Genomic DNA, 14386 nt, shown 5'->3' with positions numbered 1-14386 from the left:
GCACAACAAATGCCATTAAAAATATTATCATTTAATAGCATTCATATATATTTTAGTTTTATTTATTCATGTACATAAATCTGGGGAAACATTTCATTTTACCTTTAATTTTCTAGGCTTTTCGTACTTTTTCTTTGCTAATCCTAGCAATGTATTGTTTTGTCTAATATTTGGATGCATTTACTAAATACTTCTTAAAAATCTTGAAAAATATCGAAACATTTATTGATACTAACTTCTGTTTGAGGATAAACTTATATACCTCTAGTCTTGTGATTTCAAGATATTATTAACTGCTTAATTTCATTTTTGATATTCATAATAAATAAAGTTAAGAATTTATAAAGTCCGAAGTTTAAAATGGACTTCAAGTCTTTCAAAATTAAGAACCCGTTGAATTTTGTATGAATATACATTACATATCATTAAATCTCATTTAATCTCATCCTTATCTGCAATGCATATGTTTGTACATAAGAGAACTGCACCTCATAGAGAATACACAATTATTACAGTAGTTAATCCTTATTGAACTGAAATTACTGAATTCCCCTGTCTGATTCCCTTTCTAAATTACAAGTTTTTAAAGATAACTCACTTAAGGAAAAATACTTGCAGAATGTTTTTAGATCAAATTTCATTTCGTAATCGTGTCCTAAGCGAGATTACATAATCCCCACACACACATGCACACACTTGCCACACCTTTTGACCAGCATCGTCACAGTTACCTGGATGATGGCTCCTCATTGTATATGCAAGTGCATGCAGTGGCAATTACCAAAGAAATTAAATGAACAAAACGTAGACAACAATTGTATGTTTATATGTATGTATGTACATGAGTATTGTACATACTTATAATGTTGCATCACAGAAAAGTTGCTGACGGCAGCGACGACAACATCAGCAACAACAGAAACAGTCAACAGCAACAATACCCAATGATGACGACGTCTCAGGTTACCCCCAGGCGATACGCCGATTCATGCACACATATGTATGTATACTTGTACATATATTTACGATTATTGAACTGTAATATGTACAATGGTTGAAAAGTTAACTGTTACATAAGACAGGCTAACAGAGGACAGAGGATTGCAGAGAGTGCAAGAGAGAGAGAGGTAGACAAAAATGGGTAAGCGAATTTTGTTTAATTTGTATGCGCAGCGGGATATCACAGAGGAGAAAGTCTTCCCAAAATTCAAAAACCAATAGGCAATATCAACTGGTTTTACTTTCGCTGATCTTTGATAATAAATCTTTTCGAAAAATAAAAATACACTCTCTTTTTATTGATGTTTTGTATGTGTGTGTATTTTTTGTTTTTTTTTTTCAATCTTTCTGATTTATAAACTTAACAAGGGAACAGTGAAAAAATTAATATATTTTGATGTACATTTCTAAATTATTTAATTACGTCCAATCTGATCGACTTGAGCTTGCAGATTGTTTATCACCTCAGAGGGCACTTGATCGCCCAAGATTTCAAATAGATTGATGCGCTGATTGCCGGGAATTTGCTCATAGGCACCCAGTTCGATACCCTCTTGAACATTCTGTATTTGGGCATCTTTGGGTATCAGCAGAGTTTGTTGGGCCTGGCGGATGGCTTCATTTGTGTAGGCGGCACCCTCACGATTCTGTGGCATCGACTGAACTCCACCAGCCAGGAGCAGGGCAAGCATAGAACACAGCGCGAACACTTTCATTTTATTTTATTTTATATAATTGGTTCTTTTATGTTTCTGCAAATGTTAACACGTTAACGTTAGCGGTCGCGTTGATTTTGGAATTTTGATTTGTAATTTTTTGTAACGGTCTTACCTTGCGCGTGTCGTTATTTGAGTGTTTCGCCTGCGCTGGTCTTCAGCTCGTTTTATAAGCTGAGCTTCAACATGGGAATTGGAAGGCCTCTGCTGCAGCCTGGAAAGTGTCTTTTGCGTTTCTGGTTTTTTTATTTTGGTAATTTTTTGGCCGTTTCCAGTTCAATTGAAGTAAAAATAATTTGTTTTTTATTTTTTTTTTCAGTTGGTTGTGTATGGGAAGTTATAGTTTTGTCCACTTTTAATGCGAAGGTTAAGCTTCACTTTAAAGAGTAAGAGAAGAAACAAATGTCAAGTGGCATTTAACCTTCCAGTCTACACACACCAAAGTGGTCATTCAGGTGTTGGCTATCTGGTTCATTAATGGCTTTAAACGTTTTTTTTTGTCAACAATTACCAGTCTTTGCAATATAAAGAGCCATTTACAAATTGCTGCCATGGTTGCGTTTTTTTTAATAAATGTTGTTAATGTTTTTTTTTTCCTTTTTGCGTAATATTTGGGCAAAAAAACAAAACATGAGGCGAAAAGTTGCGTCGTCTGCTTTGGCTATTAATTTTTACATATTTATGATGATTTTTAATTTTTTCGTTTTTAATTTATATATCTGTTACCAAATGTCTTTTTAAATTAAAGTTTTCAATTAACAAATTTACAATATTGTTGAGCATAATTAAAATTTTTATAGCATTTTTAATGATACCCTTATTAACAACTTTAACTTACTGTTATAAATAAATGCATCAAGCCTATTAGAAGTATTTTTTATGTAATTAAAAAATGAAATGGTTTAAATAAAGAAATTATTCAAACACGACGTTCTGAAGAAGATTAAATGAATTCAGGGTAATTGTATGAAATTCAAATACCTTTATTCGATATTCAAAGTTTTAATAATTGGCGCCCTAATATGAGGTTTTTCGACATTTTATCGATAACATGTCGATATAATGATATATCGATTTCTGTCTTCTGGCAGCACTGCTGTTTTATATTTCGTTTTGGACGGTTGAAACCGGGAAATAAATAAAATATTAGAAATAAACTATTTGGAATAATTAAAGTCAAACCCCCAGAGAGCCTTTCCATACCCTGGAGTTACAAGACACCAGGAAATAGAGGCACTCTTACCAATAAATAGAAATCAAAACATTGCCGCTTGGTGGGAGGAAAAAACGCACGTGTAGCAAACTAGTGAGTGTGCGTGTGACAGAGTCAGAGAGAGAGAGAGCGTGCGAGATGGATGCGGAAAACGGCGAGGGTCAGGTGCAAGTGCATCTAAAAACCAAACAAGAACAGTAAGTGATTACATTTAAATTATTCAAAAAACAAAGTTCTAAACCTAAAACAACTTTCAGCTATGCCGTGCCTGATGTGCCTTACGCCATAGATGGCACGATGACCACTGTGGAGCTGAATACGTTTCTAAATGCCTTGTTGCGGAATAAATCCGGAGATGAGTCGGCTATTGATTTCGATTTCCTTGTCTTTGATGAATACCTCCGTGGTCGTTTGTGTGATCATCTTAAAGAGAAGGCCATCAGCTTTGAAGATGCAATAGAGATTGAGTATGTGGAGCGATTTCCGGCTCCACAACCACAAGATTGCCTGTTGCACGATGATTGGGTGTCCGCAGTGAAGGTTTCTGGCAAATGGATCCTAACTGGCTGCTATGATAATACCTTAAACATTTGGACTCACAAAGGAAAGCATATATTGACCATACCTGGACACACGGCTCCTATTAAAGCAGTCGATTGGATTTCTTTGGATAATGACATCGGTCGATTTGTATCCAGTTCCCAGGATCAAACAGTAATGCTGTGGCAGTGGAATGTGGACTCTAATGCTGTTGAGTGTGTGTCAATTTGTAAGGGACACGAGAGAGGAGTCGATAGCATAAGTGTTAGTCCCGATGCAACGCGATTTGCCACAGGTTCCTGGGATACCATGTTAAAGGTTTGGTCTGCCGCCGAAGATGATGCTGGAGGTGATGCTGCTTCTTCCAAAAGGCCAAAAGAAAATGGCGTTAGGGTAAATATAGAGAATAAATTGTATATATTTCGATCCTATAATAATCACACATTTTTCATTGTAGACTCCTATCATGACTTTGCAAGGACATCGTGAAAGTATTTCAGCTGTTCAATGGATTGACACGAGTACTCTGCTCACTACCAGTTGGGATCACACTATGAAAATCTGGGATCTTAGCCTTGAGGGCATTAAAACGGAGATTTCCACTAACAAATCCATTTTTGATGCAAGTTATTCAAACTTAAATCGTTTAATTGTCACAGCTTCAGCGGATAAGAATCTTCGGCTCTATGATCCAAGAACCAACCGTAAGATCAGAAGTTTTGCATTGATATGATATATATTAAAGTAGCTTTTCTGTTTCAGAGGGTTCCATCGTCCGTAACACCTACCTGGGGCATAACGCCTGGGTTCAGACTGTTATGTGGTCCACTACAGAGGAATTTCTATTCGTTTCTGGGGCATATGATAACCAAAATAAGCTCTGGGATTGTCGTAGTCCGAAGGCTCCACTGTACGATCTTTTGGGTCACGGTGAAAAGGTATTGGACATTGATTGGTCCAATCCTAAATACATTTGTTCAGGCGGTGCCGATAATACGGTGAGAGTTTTCAAGTCTCGCAAAGCCGGCGTAGAAACAATGGATGATAAGTAAATTACTAAACATAGTTGTAGATTTAAGGCCTGATTTTTCTTTAATAAATGATGTCTTTAGGGACTTGGATCCCTATAACTGGTGTAAATCTAACTAAATAATTTTTTGTTGTTCAAATTTGTGTCGAGTTCTTTTTGCATAGAGTGTTTTTTCAAACACTTCACTTTATATCGATAAATCTTCCATTACTGGCGGACCATCTCTAGCGGCTGCCTGTGTCAATCAGTGTTGCCAGAATCAACGGAAAACCCGGCAACACTGGTCTCAATCATATATTTTTGCAAGAATTTTGATGAAATGTTTAACAATAACTAATAAAACAATTCAAGTTAAAGTGCAAAGCCAACAGCGATAAACTGCCAAATATACAACGAAAAAAGTAATAATATTAACGAGAGCGAAAGAAGAACGGTAGGCGGCAGGGAATCGGTGTGTGTGTGTGTTAGAGAGAGGGGTCGAGACGAAAATAATTTTTGCAAGTGTTTGGGTAGAAGACAGAAAGCAAAAGGCAAACGACACAGCAAATTGTGCGACAAAGGTGTGTATGTTATAATTAAACAACAATCAAACCATTCTTTGTTTCTTGTTTGTGCATTAAATGAAAGAGAAAATTGTGCAATCACTCAATTGAGAGAGGGAGAGAGAGAGTGAGAGAGTCAGTAAGAGTAAATGGAGAGCGGCGGCTGCCAGCAGCAGCCACAACAACAACGCGATTTGCAAATGTCTGGTGATTGATTTTTACGTACTACGGACAATGCGTTTCATCCGGAGGAGTCCCAAATGTAGAGTCTCATTGCATTTCAAGGAATTCGCATGAAACATTCATCCAACATCGTGGACAAATCAATTGCCAACCTACACAACGGACGGAGCATAAGCCACACAACCTCCAGCCGAGAGTTTGCCAAAATGGCCGCTGGCCCCTGACTCTTAGTGTGATTCAAATTACACAAAAAAAAAGAAAGAAAGAAAAAATGAATCAGGCGCAAAAAACACAAATATGCTTAACTAACCGCGTAGACAAAGCCAAAGAGAAAATATGTAATTTTCTGTATTCTCTACAATTTAATTTCCATTAACGCATACATTTTAAAAGGAAAAACCCTTTTGACAGCTTTTCAAAAAAATTAGTTCCTGTCAAATATATCTGTCAATTCACGAATGCGGCATTTGTAAACAAATACAAATATATATGATATTTGTCAATATGTTAATTATAGTAACAAAGATAATGTAGCTGTATGGTTAGTTTAGGCTATTCGTATTCGATTAATATACATTCTATTGAGAACAAAGAAACGCCTTTGAGAGCGTTTGAACAAATTTCGTGTTGAACTCTGACAAATTGTTTGACCCTTAAATCAATAGAAATCTCAACCTCTTTTTTTGTTTTGCCTATTAATACTATTTGTTGCTATTGTAATTGTTTGGACAAACCAAAACTTAAATTCTATTCTGGGAGAACTCAACTAAACGACTGCAACATAAAAAAATGTAGAAAAATATTGAAAATCCTATATAGTTTATCATTTATGATTACATTTATAAGTGATGAAACCTTTTTACCAATACTTACATTCATATGTTTAGTTCATTTTCTTAAAACTGCACAAAATAGAAATCAAATGAGACCACCGATATAAAGAAAATAATTCGATAATCCTCAATCCTTTCCATAATGGATAGAACTACCTTTCAGTATTAGTGCATTGCCACCTAAATCGAGGTTCGAAATCGAGAATAACAGTATTTTACCACAGACTAGGTTCAGGTCAAGGACATGAAACTTAACTTAAATGTACTCAATGTGTTTATTTGTTGGTTTTTTTTGTTCCTTTTCCAGACGTACTTCAATACAACCAGCTGCCAAGAATGTCTTCAACTTCAGCAGCGGGCAGTGCCGCGGGTGAAGTGGCCACCTCCAGTGCTAGCTCAAATTCCAGCACTCCAAGCACAACAGCCAGTAATGCCAATAATCAGGTAACAACTGCCGGTGGCCCAGCCACAGCAACAGCACCGACTCGAGGACGTGGTGCGGCCAACACCAATGGCGGTGCCTCTGGCAGCAATACCGGTGGCAGTGATGAACCCCGCAAAGATGCCAAGCCCACGCCAAGAATATCAAAAGCTTTGGGCACATCGGCCAAGCGTATACAGAAAGAGCTGGCCGAGATCACATTGGATCCACCTCCCAATTGCAGTGCCGGACCAAAGGGTGATAATCTTTATGAATGGGTATCAACGATTTTGGGACCACCTGGCTCCGTATATGAGGGCGGTGTCTTCTTCCTCGATATACACTTCTCACCGGAATATCCATTCAAACCGCCCAAAGTCACATTTCGCACCCGTATCTATCATTGCAATATCAATAGCCAAGGCGTGATCTGTCTGGATATACTCAAAGACAATTGGTCACCGGCATTGACCATATCAAAAGTGCTGCTGTCAATTTGTTCCCTGCTCACAGACTGTAATCCTGGTAAGGTTCTAGTATTTAACATTTAAATTATGAATACAATTAATTAATAAGTAAAATAGTATTTAATTGGAAAAAAGAGTAATATTAGAATTACTTGAGAAATAAACTCTTCCATCTTTTAAGTCGAGACTTTATAAATTCAACAAAGATATAAATTAGGGAAGCCAAATTGAACACTGTGTCAAAATTTTCAAAATAGTTTTCAACTTAATTCAAGGTAGGGTAAGGGTAAAATTGAAACTAAGACAAACTGAATGGTCGATATTGTCAGGACTTACTTAAATATTTTTTTAAAGGCAAACCACTCTTTAAAAACGAATCGTTGTTAATTTTTTATTATATCTCTAAAATTGATTCGCTTGTTTCTTTTTTTACTGATTTGATATTCATTATATTTTTTGGTTTAGATAGAAGAAATAAAAGCCTATCAAACTAGTTGTGTAATTGCTCTTTCCATAAATTGATGCTATTCTACGACACTTTATCCTATTTACCATTTGTCTTTCTTTGAAAACTTATTTTTCGTAATTATCAAAGATGAGTCGCTGAAGCTTTAAAAAATTGTCACCCTTTTTTGACAACAAAGAAATTTCACTCATTTAAGGCATACATTTTTCTCTTTTCTATTCCCAACAACAGTTTAATTCCTAAAGTTCTTAAATATTAATGAATGTCCTCGATTTAACTTTTGAAAATTGTTTCGTTATAATTGTTTTATGATACAATTTTTTTGCACTTAGTACTGAAGTTTATGCTAAAAGATTAACGTCTACAGTTAGATAGTACAATAAGAATAGAAAACAGAAACAAAATTAAGATGAAATAGAGACTAACTAATACGTCTCAAACATATTCTGTGGTTTTGTAGTTTAATATATCATAATACATACTCATATATTAATTATTTCAGCTGATCCTTTGGTAGGCAGTATTGCCACGCAATATTTGCAAAATCGTGAAGAGCATGATCGAATTGCGCGTCTTTGGACAAAGAGGTAAGGGCATGAATATATATATGTATACTTATATATGTTATACAATTTAATGTTTCTTTGATGATTTAGATACGCAACATGATGCGTAAGGCTGGGCATCACACAAGTACCACAAGAACATCTGCAACAACCACAGCAACAACAAAAAACGAAAATTCGCATATTGCAAAATAAAAAGTCTATTTTATAAATATATATATATATATAATAATAATAATAAAACAAACAAACAAACAAAAAAAGAATAAAACAAAAACAACCTATTGCTAACTAATAAATACACAATAACTATTACCACACACATAAACACACACGCAGTAAAACTCAGACAAATACAACAAATATGCAGCAAACCAGAAATAGTCGTCGTTCCCTCTTTAAAAATATTAATAAATAATATAATATCCCGTTTATACATACAAACGATTTGTAAAAAAAAAAACAAAAAACAACAATTTGAAGATTTTATAATCTATGTATTTTTCAACAAACAAATAAGCAAAGGGAAAGAGATATGAAAAAAGATATTGTGTTTTAGAAGGCTTAGCAAAACAAAAAAAAAAGAAAAAAAACAAAACAAATTGAAAATAAAACAAGAACCATTAATCAATGCATCATAAATTGCACTAAAAAACAAAAAACCTATTCAAACTTGCATAATTTAATATAAATATATTTAGTTTATATTATATGTGTACAGTGTTAAGTAAAATAAACAACAACAAAGTGTGGAGCTAAACAAATGAAATGAAAGTTAAAACAAGTAACAAGCCTATTTTAATGCATAATACTTATATCAGGGCAGCAAATTTCATTTAAAACAAAATAAAAACCTTAAAATTCGAAATTTTATGACAACAATTATGGCCACAAAACATAGAAAATAAATTCTCAAAAACAAAAAAGACTTGATAAACAATATAAAAAAACAAAACGAAAATTGCAAACAATATGTATACAAAAATTTAAGACAACCGGAACAAAAAAATAAAAATCCTAACAGTTCTCCAAATTTTTTGTTCTTTACAAAAATTTTTAACAAAAAAAAAAGAAACAGAAAACCTCAAAATTCGGTTTTGTTTTTCCTTTCATGTGATATTTATAAGAGTAATTTTTGTTCTTTTTGGGCCAAATATATATGTATGTTTTGTTCCGTATTTATTGTGTAAATTGTGAGCCTACATTGGGTTAGTCCTTCATTTAGAATGCAAATTTGCTTAATAATTTTTAATTAACAACAACCACAAGAAGATATATATAAAAAAACAAAAAAAAAAGAGAAAAACACATAAAAACTTCCTATTATTTTGTAGTTTTAATGACTCAAAATCCATAAAACGAGACATCAACAAAAAAAAAAAAGAAAATAAAAACAAATAATTAAAATAAATTAAATAAAGTAATTGATAAGTTTTTTGCGTAAATTAATACAAAAAGCAAAGAGAGAGAAAGAAAGAAACAAAATATTGAATGAGAACAAGTTGAGAAAGGAAAATTAAATAAAAACGAAATAAAGGAAAAATTATATGAAAAAAACTAAAAGAACTAAAATGTTTATTAAACAGATGATGGAAATTGCTAGCAACAAAAAAAAAGGGAAAGTTTTTGACCTTTCATATAGAATTAAGTTTAAAATTCATATGTCCCATTTTTTTTCAGACGGCATCTGAATGGACATACCTTTCTTAACATATTGTATTACTATTAACAGAAGGAATTAATTTTTAACCTTTTTAAATGTTTTTGAAGGCAACATACATATGTGGACTATGTGTCCAGCAAACCTTTGCAAATTAGAAAATCATACAATATTTCTTATATAAATTCAGGAGGATTAAGCTAGTTTTGTTCAGAGCGTCATTATTATTTTTTTTAGTTTATATCCGGTCAGAGTGATACAAATATAATAATATTTATTCCACAAAAAGTAGAACTTCTAAGTCAAAACGACGCCCCAAGCATATCTGAAAACTTATTGTTATGCTATGAGTTTCTTAACATTTAATTGATACCTTAGCCTAAGGTTTTCAACCATATAGTGAGGTAATAATAATATTACAACATTTTAGATAATAAATGATGTAAAAACTCCATCAAATTTAAACTAGAGAATCTAGAGAATAATTCAAAGCTTTAATCGATATTTTTAAGAATCTTTGCCAGGAGTAATAGAAATATTTGGGTCCATATATGTATATATCTACTTAACAATTTAGAAACAATGAGAAACACATAAGTAGCAAAATGCAGTCCTTCGTTTAAAAACATAATTTATGAAAAAGTTCACATAATTTTAATGATTTAGGACCTTACAGTGGAAAAAAGAATTAATCTGTTTTTATGACTACGGTCTATGGGTAATTAATGGTCGTAGTTTCAAAGAATTGTTTGCAATTGTTAAGTTGGTTAAATATCAGACTTGATATGAATTTTTGTTTTTTTAATTTTTGTTTGCCTAAACTGTAATTAAATAGGCGTTTTAAGTGGTATGTTTATATATTCAATTTTATTTTGATATAGTATATATTCCGTTTATATAAAATATGTTTATCCATTAGACTATTATAATCGTATATGTTAATGGTCAGTTTATAGTAATGCACTGACACTGAAATTACCCGCCCCGGAAAAACATTTCTCACGCACGCACACACAGACACACATAAAAACGACATAGGGAAAAACATAAACAACACTTTTAGCCCCATTTCGAACCCCATTTTAGCCATGTCTACAGATACATGCCGTTGACTAGAAAATCAGCCTCCTGTGAATAGGGACTCTTGCCGCCCACTCGTCGGGCCCGACGGCCAACTGTCCTCATGCGGCAACCGATGAGTATGGCCAGAGCTGCTGTCACCAATAGACCCATGGTCAGAGAGAGAACAGCACCGCCAGGTCGCTCTGAGTGACCATCATGATCGCGAAACTCCAGAGCCAAATTCTCGTGTATCGCTTTGTATTGCTCATGCACGGGAGCAACAGGCACTGGCAGAGCTGGCAGCAATGGTTGTTGTTGCTGCTGCTGCTGATGTTGCTCTTTATTCTGTTCCAAGGCCAGCTCAATGGGATCTTTGGAGGTTTTTGTTTTGATTTTTTTGTGCTTACGTTGTTTCTATAAAATAAAAAGGTAACAAACTTTAGAATTATGCGAAGCACCAGCTAATTTTATTATGAAGTGCAACCTTTTTGGGCGCTTCCGTTGACTTTTCTTCCTCATCGTAGTCGTATTCATCGTCAGCTAATTGACCCTTGTCATGTGTGGGAGCTGAATTTAGAACTGGCAACATGGATTGTTGCGGTTGTTGTTGCTGTGGAGGAGGTGGTGGTGGAGGAGGAGGAACAACCGCATAGGTTTGACTTTGCTGTGGTTGTTGTTGCTGTTGCGGCACCAGCAATTGTTGCTGTGGTTGATGTGCCGCAATTTGAACTGGCTTCGGCCAGGCTACAATATTTGAAGGCAGCGGTTGCAAGGCAGCTGGTTTAAGTTGTTGTTGCTGTTGTTGTGATGGTTGTTGTTGCTGCTGCGGTGGCGTTAAATAAACTCCTGACATTCCATATACAGAACTTGCACCAAGATTCTGATTATTATTATAACTGGACAATTGCATTTGCCCGGGTTGAACCTGAACAACTTGCCCCTGACCCTGACCCTGACCCTGTCCCAGTGCCTGGCCTTGGATCTGTTGTCCAATTGCTGCCTGTTGCTGTTGTTGCAATTGCAGGCCGCCTTTGTGATTAAATATGTGACTTTGTTCATCTAGAAAAAAAAATAAAACAAATTAAATGGAAAAATGATATACGGAAGTGGAAAGTGTGTCTTCATCGTAACGCACTAAGAGAACTAATTGAATTAATTACAAAGTAGAGCTACATAATGTATATGTACGACCCTCGTAAATCAATTTCTCAGTGACGGCAAGCAAACAATGAATGAAAATTGCTTCTGACAATGCTGCCCAGCGGCAATTGCAATTCTCTCAAGAACTAGACAGAAGCAATGAGCATTGCGTGTTTAAGCTTTAATACCAATTTAAACCTCTTTGTCTCTTTCTCTCGTTGCCTTTCTCTTTTATAAATATTTATAAAAATTTAGTCGTTAACAATATTTGTTGCTGCCTGTATTACCTGCATTCAGAATTTCGCCCTGCTGTTGCTGCTGTTGTTGTTGTCCATCGACAATTAGTTTGCGATTAGTCCATGCAGCGGCATCTTCACGATTATTAACCCTTGGAGGTGGGGGTGGAGGTGGCGGTGGTGGACCTAAGATAAGTACTTGATGTTGTTGCTGTTGCTGCTGGACGGAACTAGACTGCAATGGCTGATATTGTTGTTGTTGTTGTTGGACTACTATGGGCTTGGGCATATCCAAATTATTGTTATTATTGCTCACTTTGGTGGCACTTGATGAAATGGCATTGCACTTGAAAATGTTTTAAACAAATGAAAATTTATTAACTATCAAAATGGTTAAGGGAACTTACTTCTGGTCCCTCATCGCTGCCATCTTCACATTGGGGAATACCATCGCAGGCATTATAAATAGCGACACATTCACCAGAATGACAAGTGAATTGAAATCGTCCACAATGACCAAGAGGAGCTGAAATTGTAAAGAATATATTATAAATAGTTATTCTCCCCTAAAGAGGCGTATTAATTTTTTACAATTGGTTGACTTTCAAATTTGTTTTAAAATAAAAATAAACAAAAACCAACCACTTTGAACTGGGGCAACAACAACAACATTTGGTGACTGAACCACACCTGATGTTGATGGTGCTGCAACAGATGCAACAGCAACTGAACCGCCAGCAACAATTGCCGGTTTGTTGTTGTTGTTATTGTTAACGCTATCTTTCACTTCCGGCTTCAACTTCAAATTGGTCAATTCCCATTCCTGTTGCGATATATTATTGCTCGGTATATGGGGCAATTGAGGTTTCGGTGTGCTACTTTTGGCCACTTCCGCTCCCGTTTCCCGAACCTGAGGCGTTAGAACGGCACTCGTATAGTTTGCATGCCTCGTGAACTTGCAATGGAAATTCTCCGGTGGACCGCACTCAAAGAGATAACAATAGCCACCAGATTTACGTTCAAAAATATAAACATCACAGGCATCCGTTTCACAGCACAAGCGCTCGCATTCCTCAATGGTGTCCAATTCAAGTCCTTGCAAATATTTGCCACCAATTGCCTGAGATTCACCCGTACGAATAATGGTATTCTTATGGACATCAAAGTGGCCTAAAAGGGGGAAAGAAAGTTTAATTTTGGTAAAGGAAGCTCTCTCTCTCTCTTTCTCTTACCTATGCAGACCTCCAGATCCATTCGCTTGGACAGATGATGCATGTCCAGATTTTGAGGTTGTGGGGGAGGAGCAACTGCAATTTCAGGTTGTCCAAGACCAGAAGCAGCTGCCACTGCATCTATTATGAGAATAATTATAGTTGTAATGGCCAAACTGGCCACTGGCAATTTTGGTATTAACATTTGAAAGGTGTAACTCTGATCACTGATCACTGATCACTTTGTGTGGTCACGCTTGTCGTCGGTTAGATTTTACGGTTTGGTCACAGTTCACTGACAAAAAGTGAGAGGGGGCCAAATCTTTTTAGAGGGCTTGTCGTGTTTACAAATTTTACACGCTTATTGATTTTTTTCTTTCTTTTTTGTGGGGCTTTTCTCCACCAGCTGGTTGAATTTTTTATTTATTTTAGACACTTTTTTTGGCAAATAAAATAAGCATTAAGTAAATTTGTTTTCTTTTTGGTAATCAATTTTTCTTTTGTTTAATTTAATTTTATAATTTGCTTGAAATGAAATTTTTCGCAAACAGCATGCAAATCCGAATAAAATGTAAACCAATGGAAAATGCAAAGGAAACTTCCCTTAAGGAAAAACCCCCTCACAACAAACCCCTAATAACAGAGAACTTTCAAAAGCTCTGCAAAAACAGCTGACGAGAGAGAATTTGGTATCGATAATTGTAACGAAATTACTGAAAAAATTGAGAGACCTGCTGTGATTCAATCTTAAGGATCAACTATCCCCATTGACTTCATATGCTCTTAAATGCAGTAAAAAAGCAATGAATCTTTATTTTTTGTGGGTTAAATATTGAATATTTGGCATTAAAGAAACGACATATTGTTGATCCAAAAAACAATAATTTTAGTTCTCCATTTTGTTACCGTTTTATAGTTTTTAATATTTAAGTCTCTTGCATAAGAAACGATTCTGCGAAGTAAGGCCATACTTTGCCCCTTAAAGTATGCAATATGCCCAAAATATTAATTGTTTTTTAAATACAATGAAAACACAATTTCATTAGCATTATAATTAATAATTTCAAAATGAAGAAATAAAATCATAATTAATTTTTATTT

General features: G+C 34.9%; 4 protein-coding genes across 5 annotated transcripts; 2 read left to right on the top strand and 2 right to left on the bottom strand.

The window, feature by feature from the left end:
- Nucleotides 1-1309: 1309 nt before the first annotated feature.
- On the bottom strand, nucleotides 1310-1835 carry LOC6641751. Its single transcript, XM_002064620.3, has one exon. It carries the CDS (start codon nucleotides 1713-1715, stop codon nucleotides 1416-1418), a length of 300 nt encoding a protein of 99 aa, XP_002064656.1. The 5' UTR covers nucleotides 1716-1835; the 3' UTR covers nucleotides 1310-1415.
- Nucleotides 1836-2826: 991 nt separating this feature from the next.
- LOC6641752 (ribosome biogenesis protein WDR12 homolog) lies at nucleotides 2827-4613 on the top strand. The gene is made up of 4 exons (XM_002064621.4): nucleotides 2827-3125; nucleotides 3186-3861; nucleotides 3926-4172; nucleotides 4231-4613. The coding sequence occupies exons 1-4, from the start codon at nucleotides 3067-3069 to the stop codon at nucleotides 4518-4520; spliced, it is 1272 nt and encodes a 423-aa protein (XP_002064657.1). The 5' UTR covers nucleotides 2827-3066; the 3' UTR covers nucleotides 4521-4613.
- A 128-nt stretch (nucleotides 4614-4741) lies between these two features.
- LOC6641753 (ubiquitin-conjugating enzyme E2-24 kDa) lies at nucleotides 4742-8304 on the top strand. The gene is made up of 4 exons (XM_002064622.4): nucleotides 4742-5058; nucleotides 6364-7002; nucleotides 7913-7997; nucleotides 8067-8304. Exons 2-4 carry the CDS (start codon nucleotides 6393-6395, stop codon nucleotides 8077-8079), a joined length of 708 nt encoding a protein of 235 aa, XP_002064658.1. The 5' UTR covers nucleotides 4742-5058; nucleotides 6364-6392; the 3' UTR covers nucleotides 8080-8304.
- Nucleotides 8305-10528: 2224 nt separating this feature from the next.
- Nucleotides 10529-13712, bottom strand: LOC6641754 (low-density lipoprotein receptor-related protein 11). Of its 2 annotated transcripts, none has more exons than XM_002064623.4 (6): nucleotides 13307-13712; nucleotides 12717-13244; nucleotides 12482-12600; nucleotides 12126-12420; nucleotides 11183-11757; nucleotides 10529-11112 (listed from the first exon to the last, which is right to left on the bottom strand). In XM_002064623.4, exons 1-6 carry the CDS (start codon nucleotides 13488-13490, stop codon nucleotides 10729-10731), a joined length of 2085 nt encoding a protein of 694 aa, XP_002064659.2. In that variant the 5' UTR covers nucleotides 13491-13712; the 3' UTR covers nucleotides 10529-10728. The 2 variants fall into 2 exon arrangements, with proteins under 2 accessions (XP_002064659.2, XP_023031204.1); XM_023175436.2 differs by having other exon boundaries at nucleotides 12765-13244.
- Between the last annotated feature and the right edge of the window lie 674 nt (nucleotides 13713-14386).

Source organism: Drosophila willistoni (assembly GCF_018902025.1).
Source record: "Drosophila willistoni isolate 14030-0811.24 chromosome 2R unlocalized genomic scaffold, UCI_dwil_1.1 Seg200, whole genome shotgun sequence".
Taxonomy (NCBI): domain Eukaryota; kingdom Metazoa; phylum Arthropoda; class Insecta; order Diptera; family Drosophilidae; genus Drosophila; species Drosophila willistoni.
The sequence above is the reverse complement of the archived record's forward strand: the minus strand, read 5'-3'. Positions and strand labels throughout refer to the sequence as shown.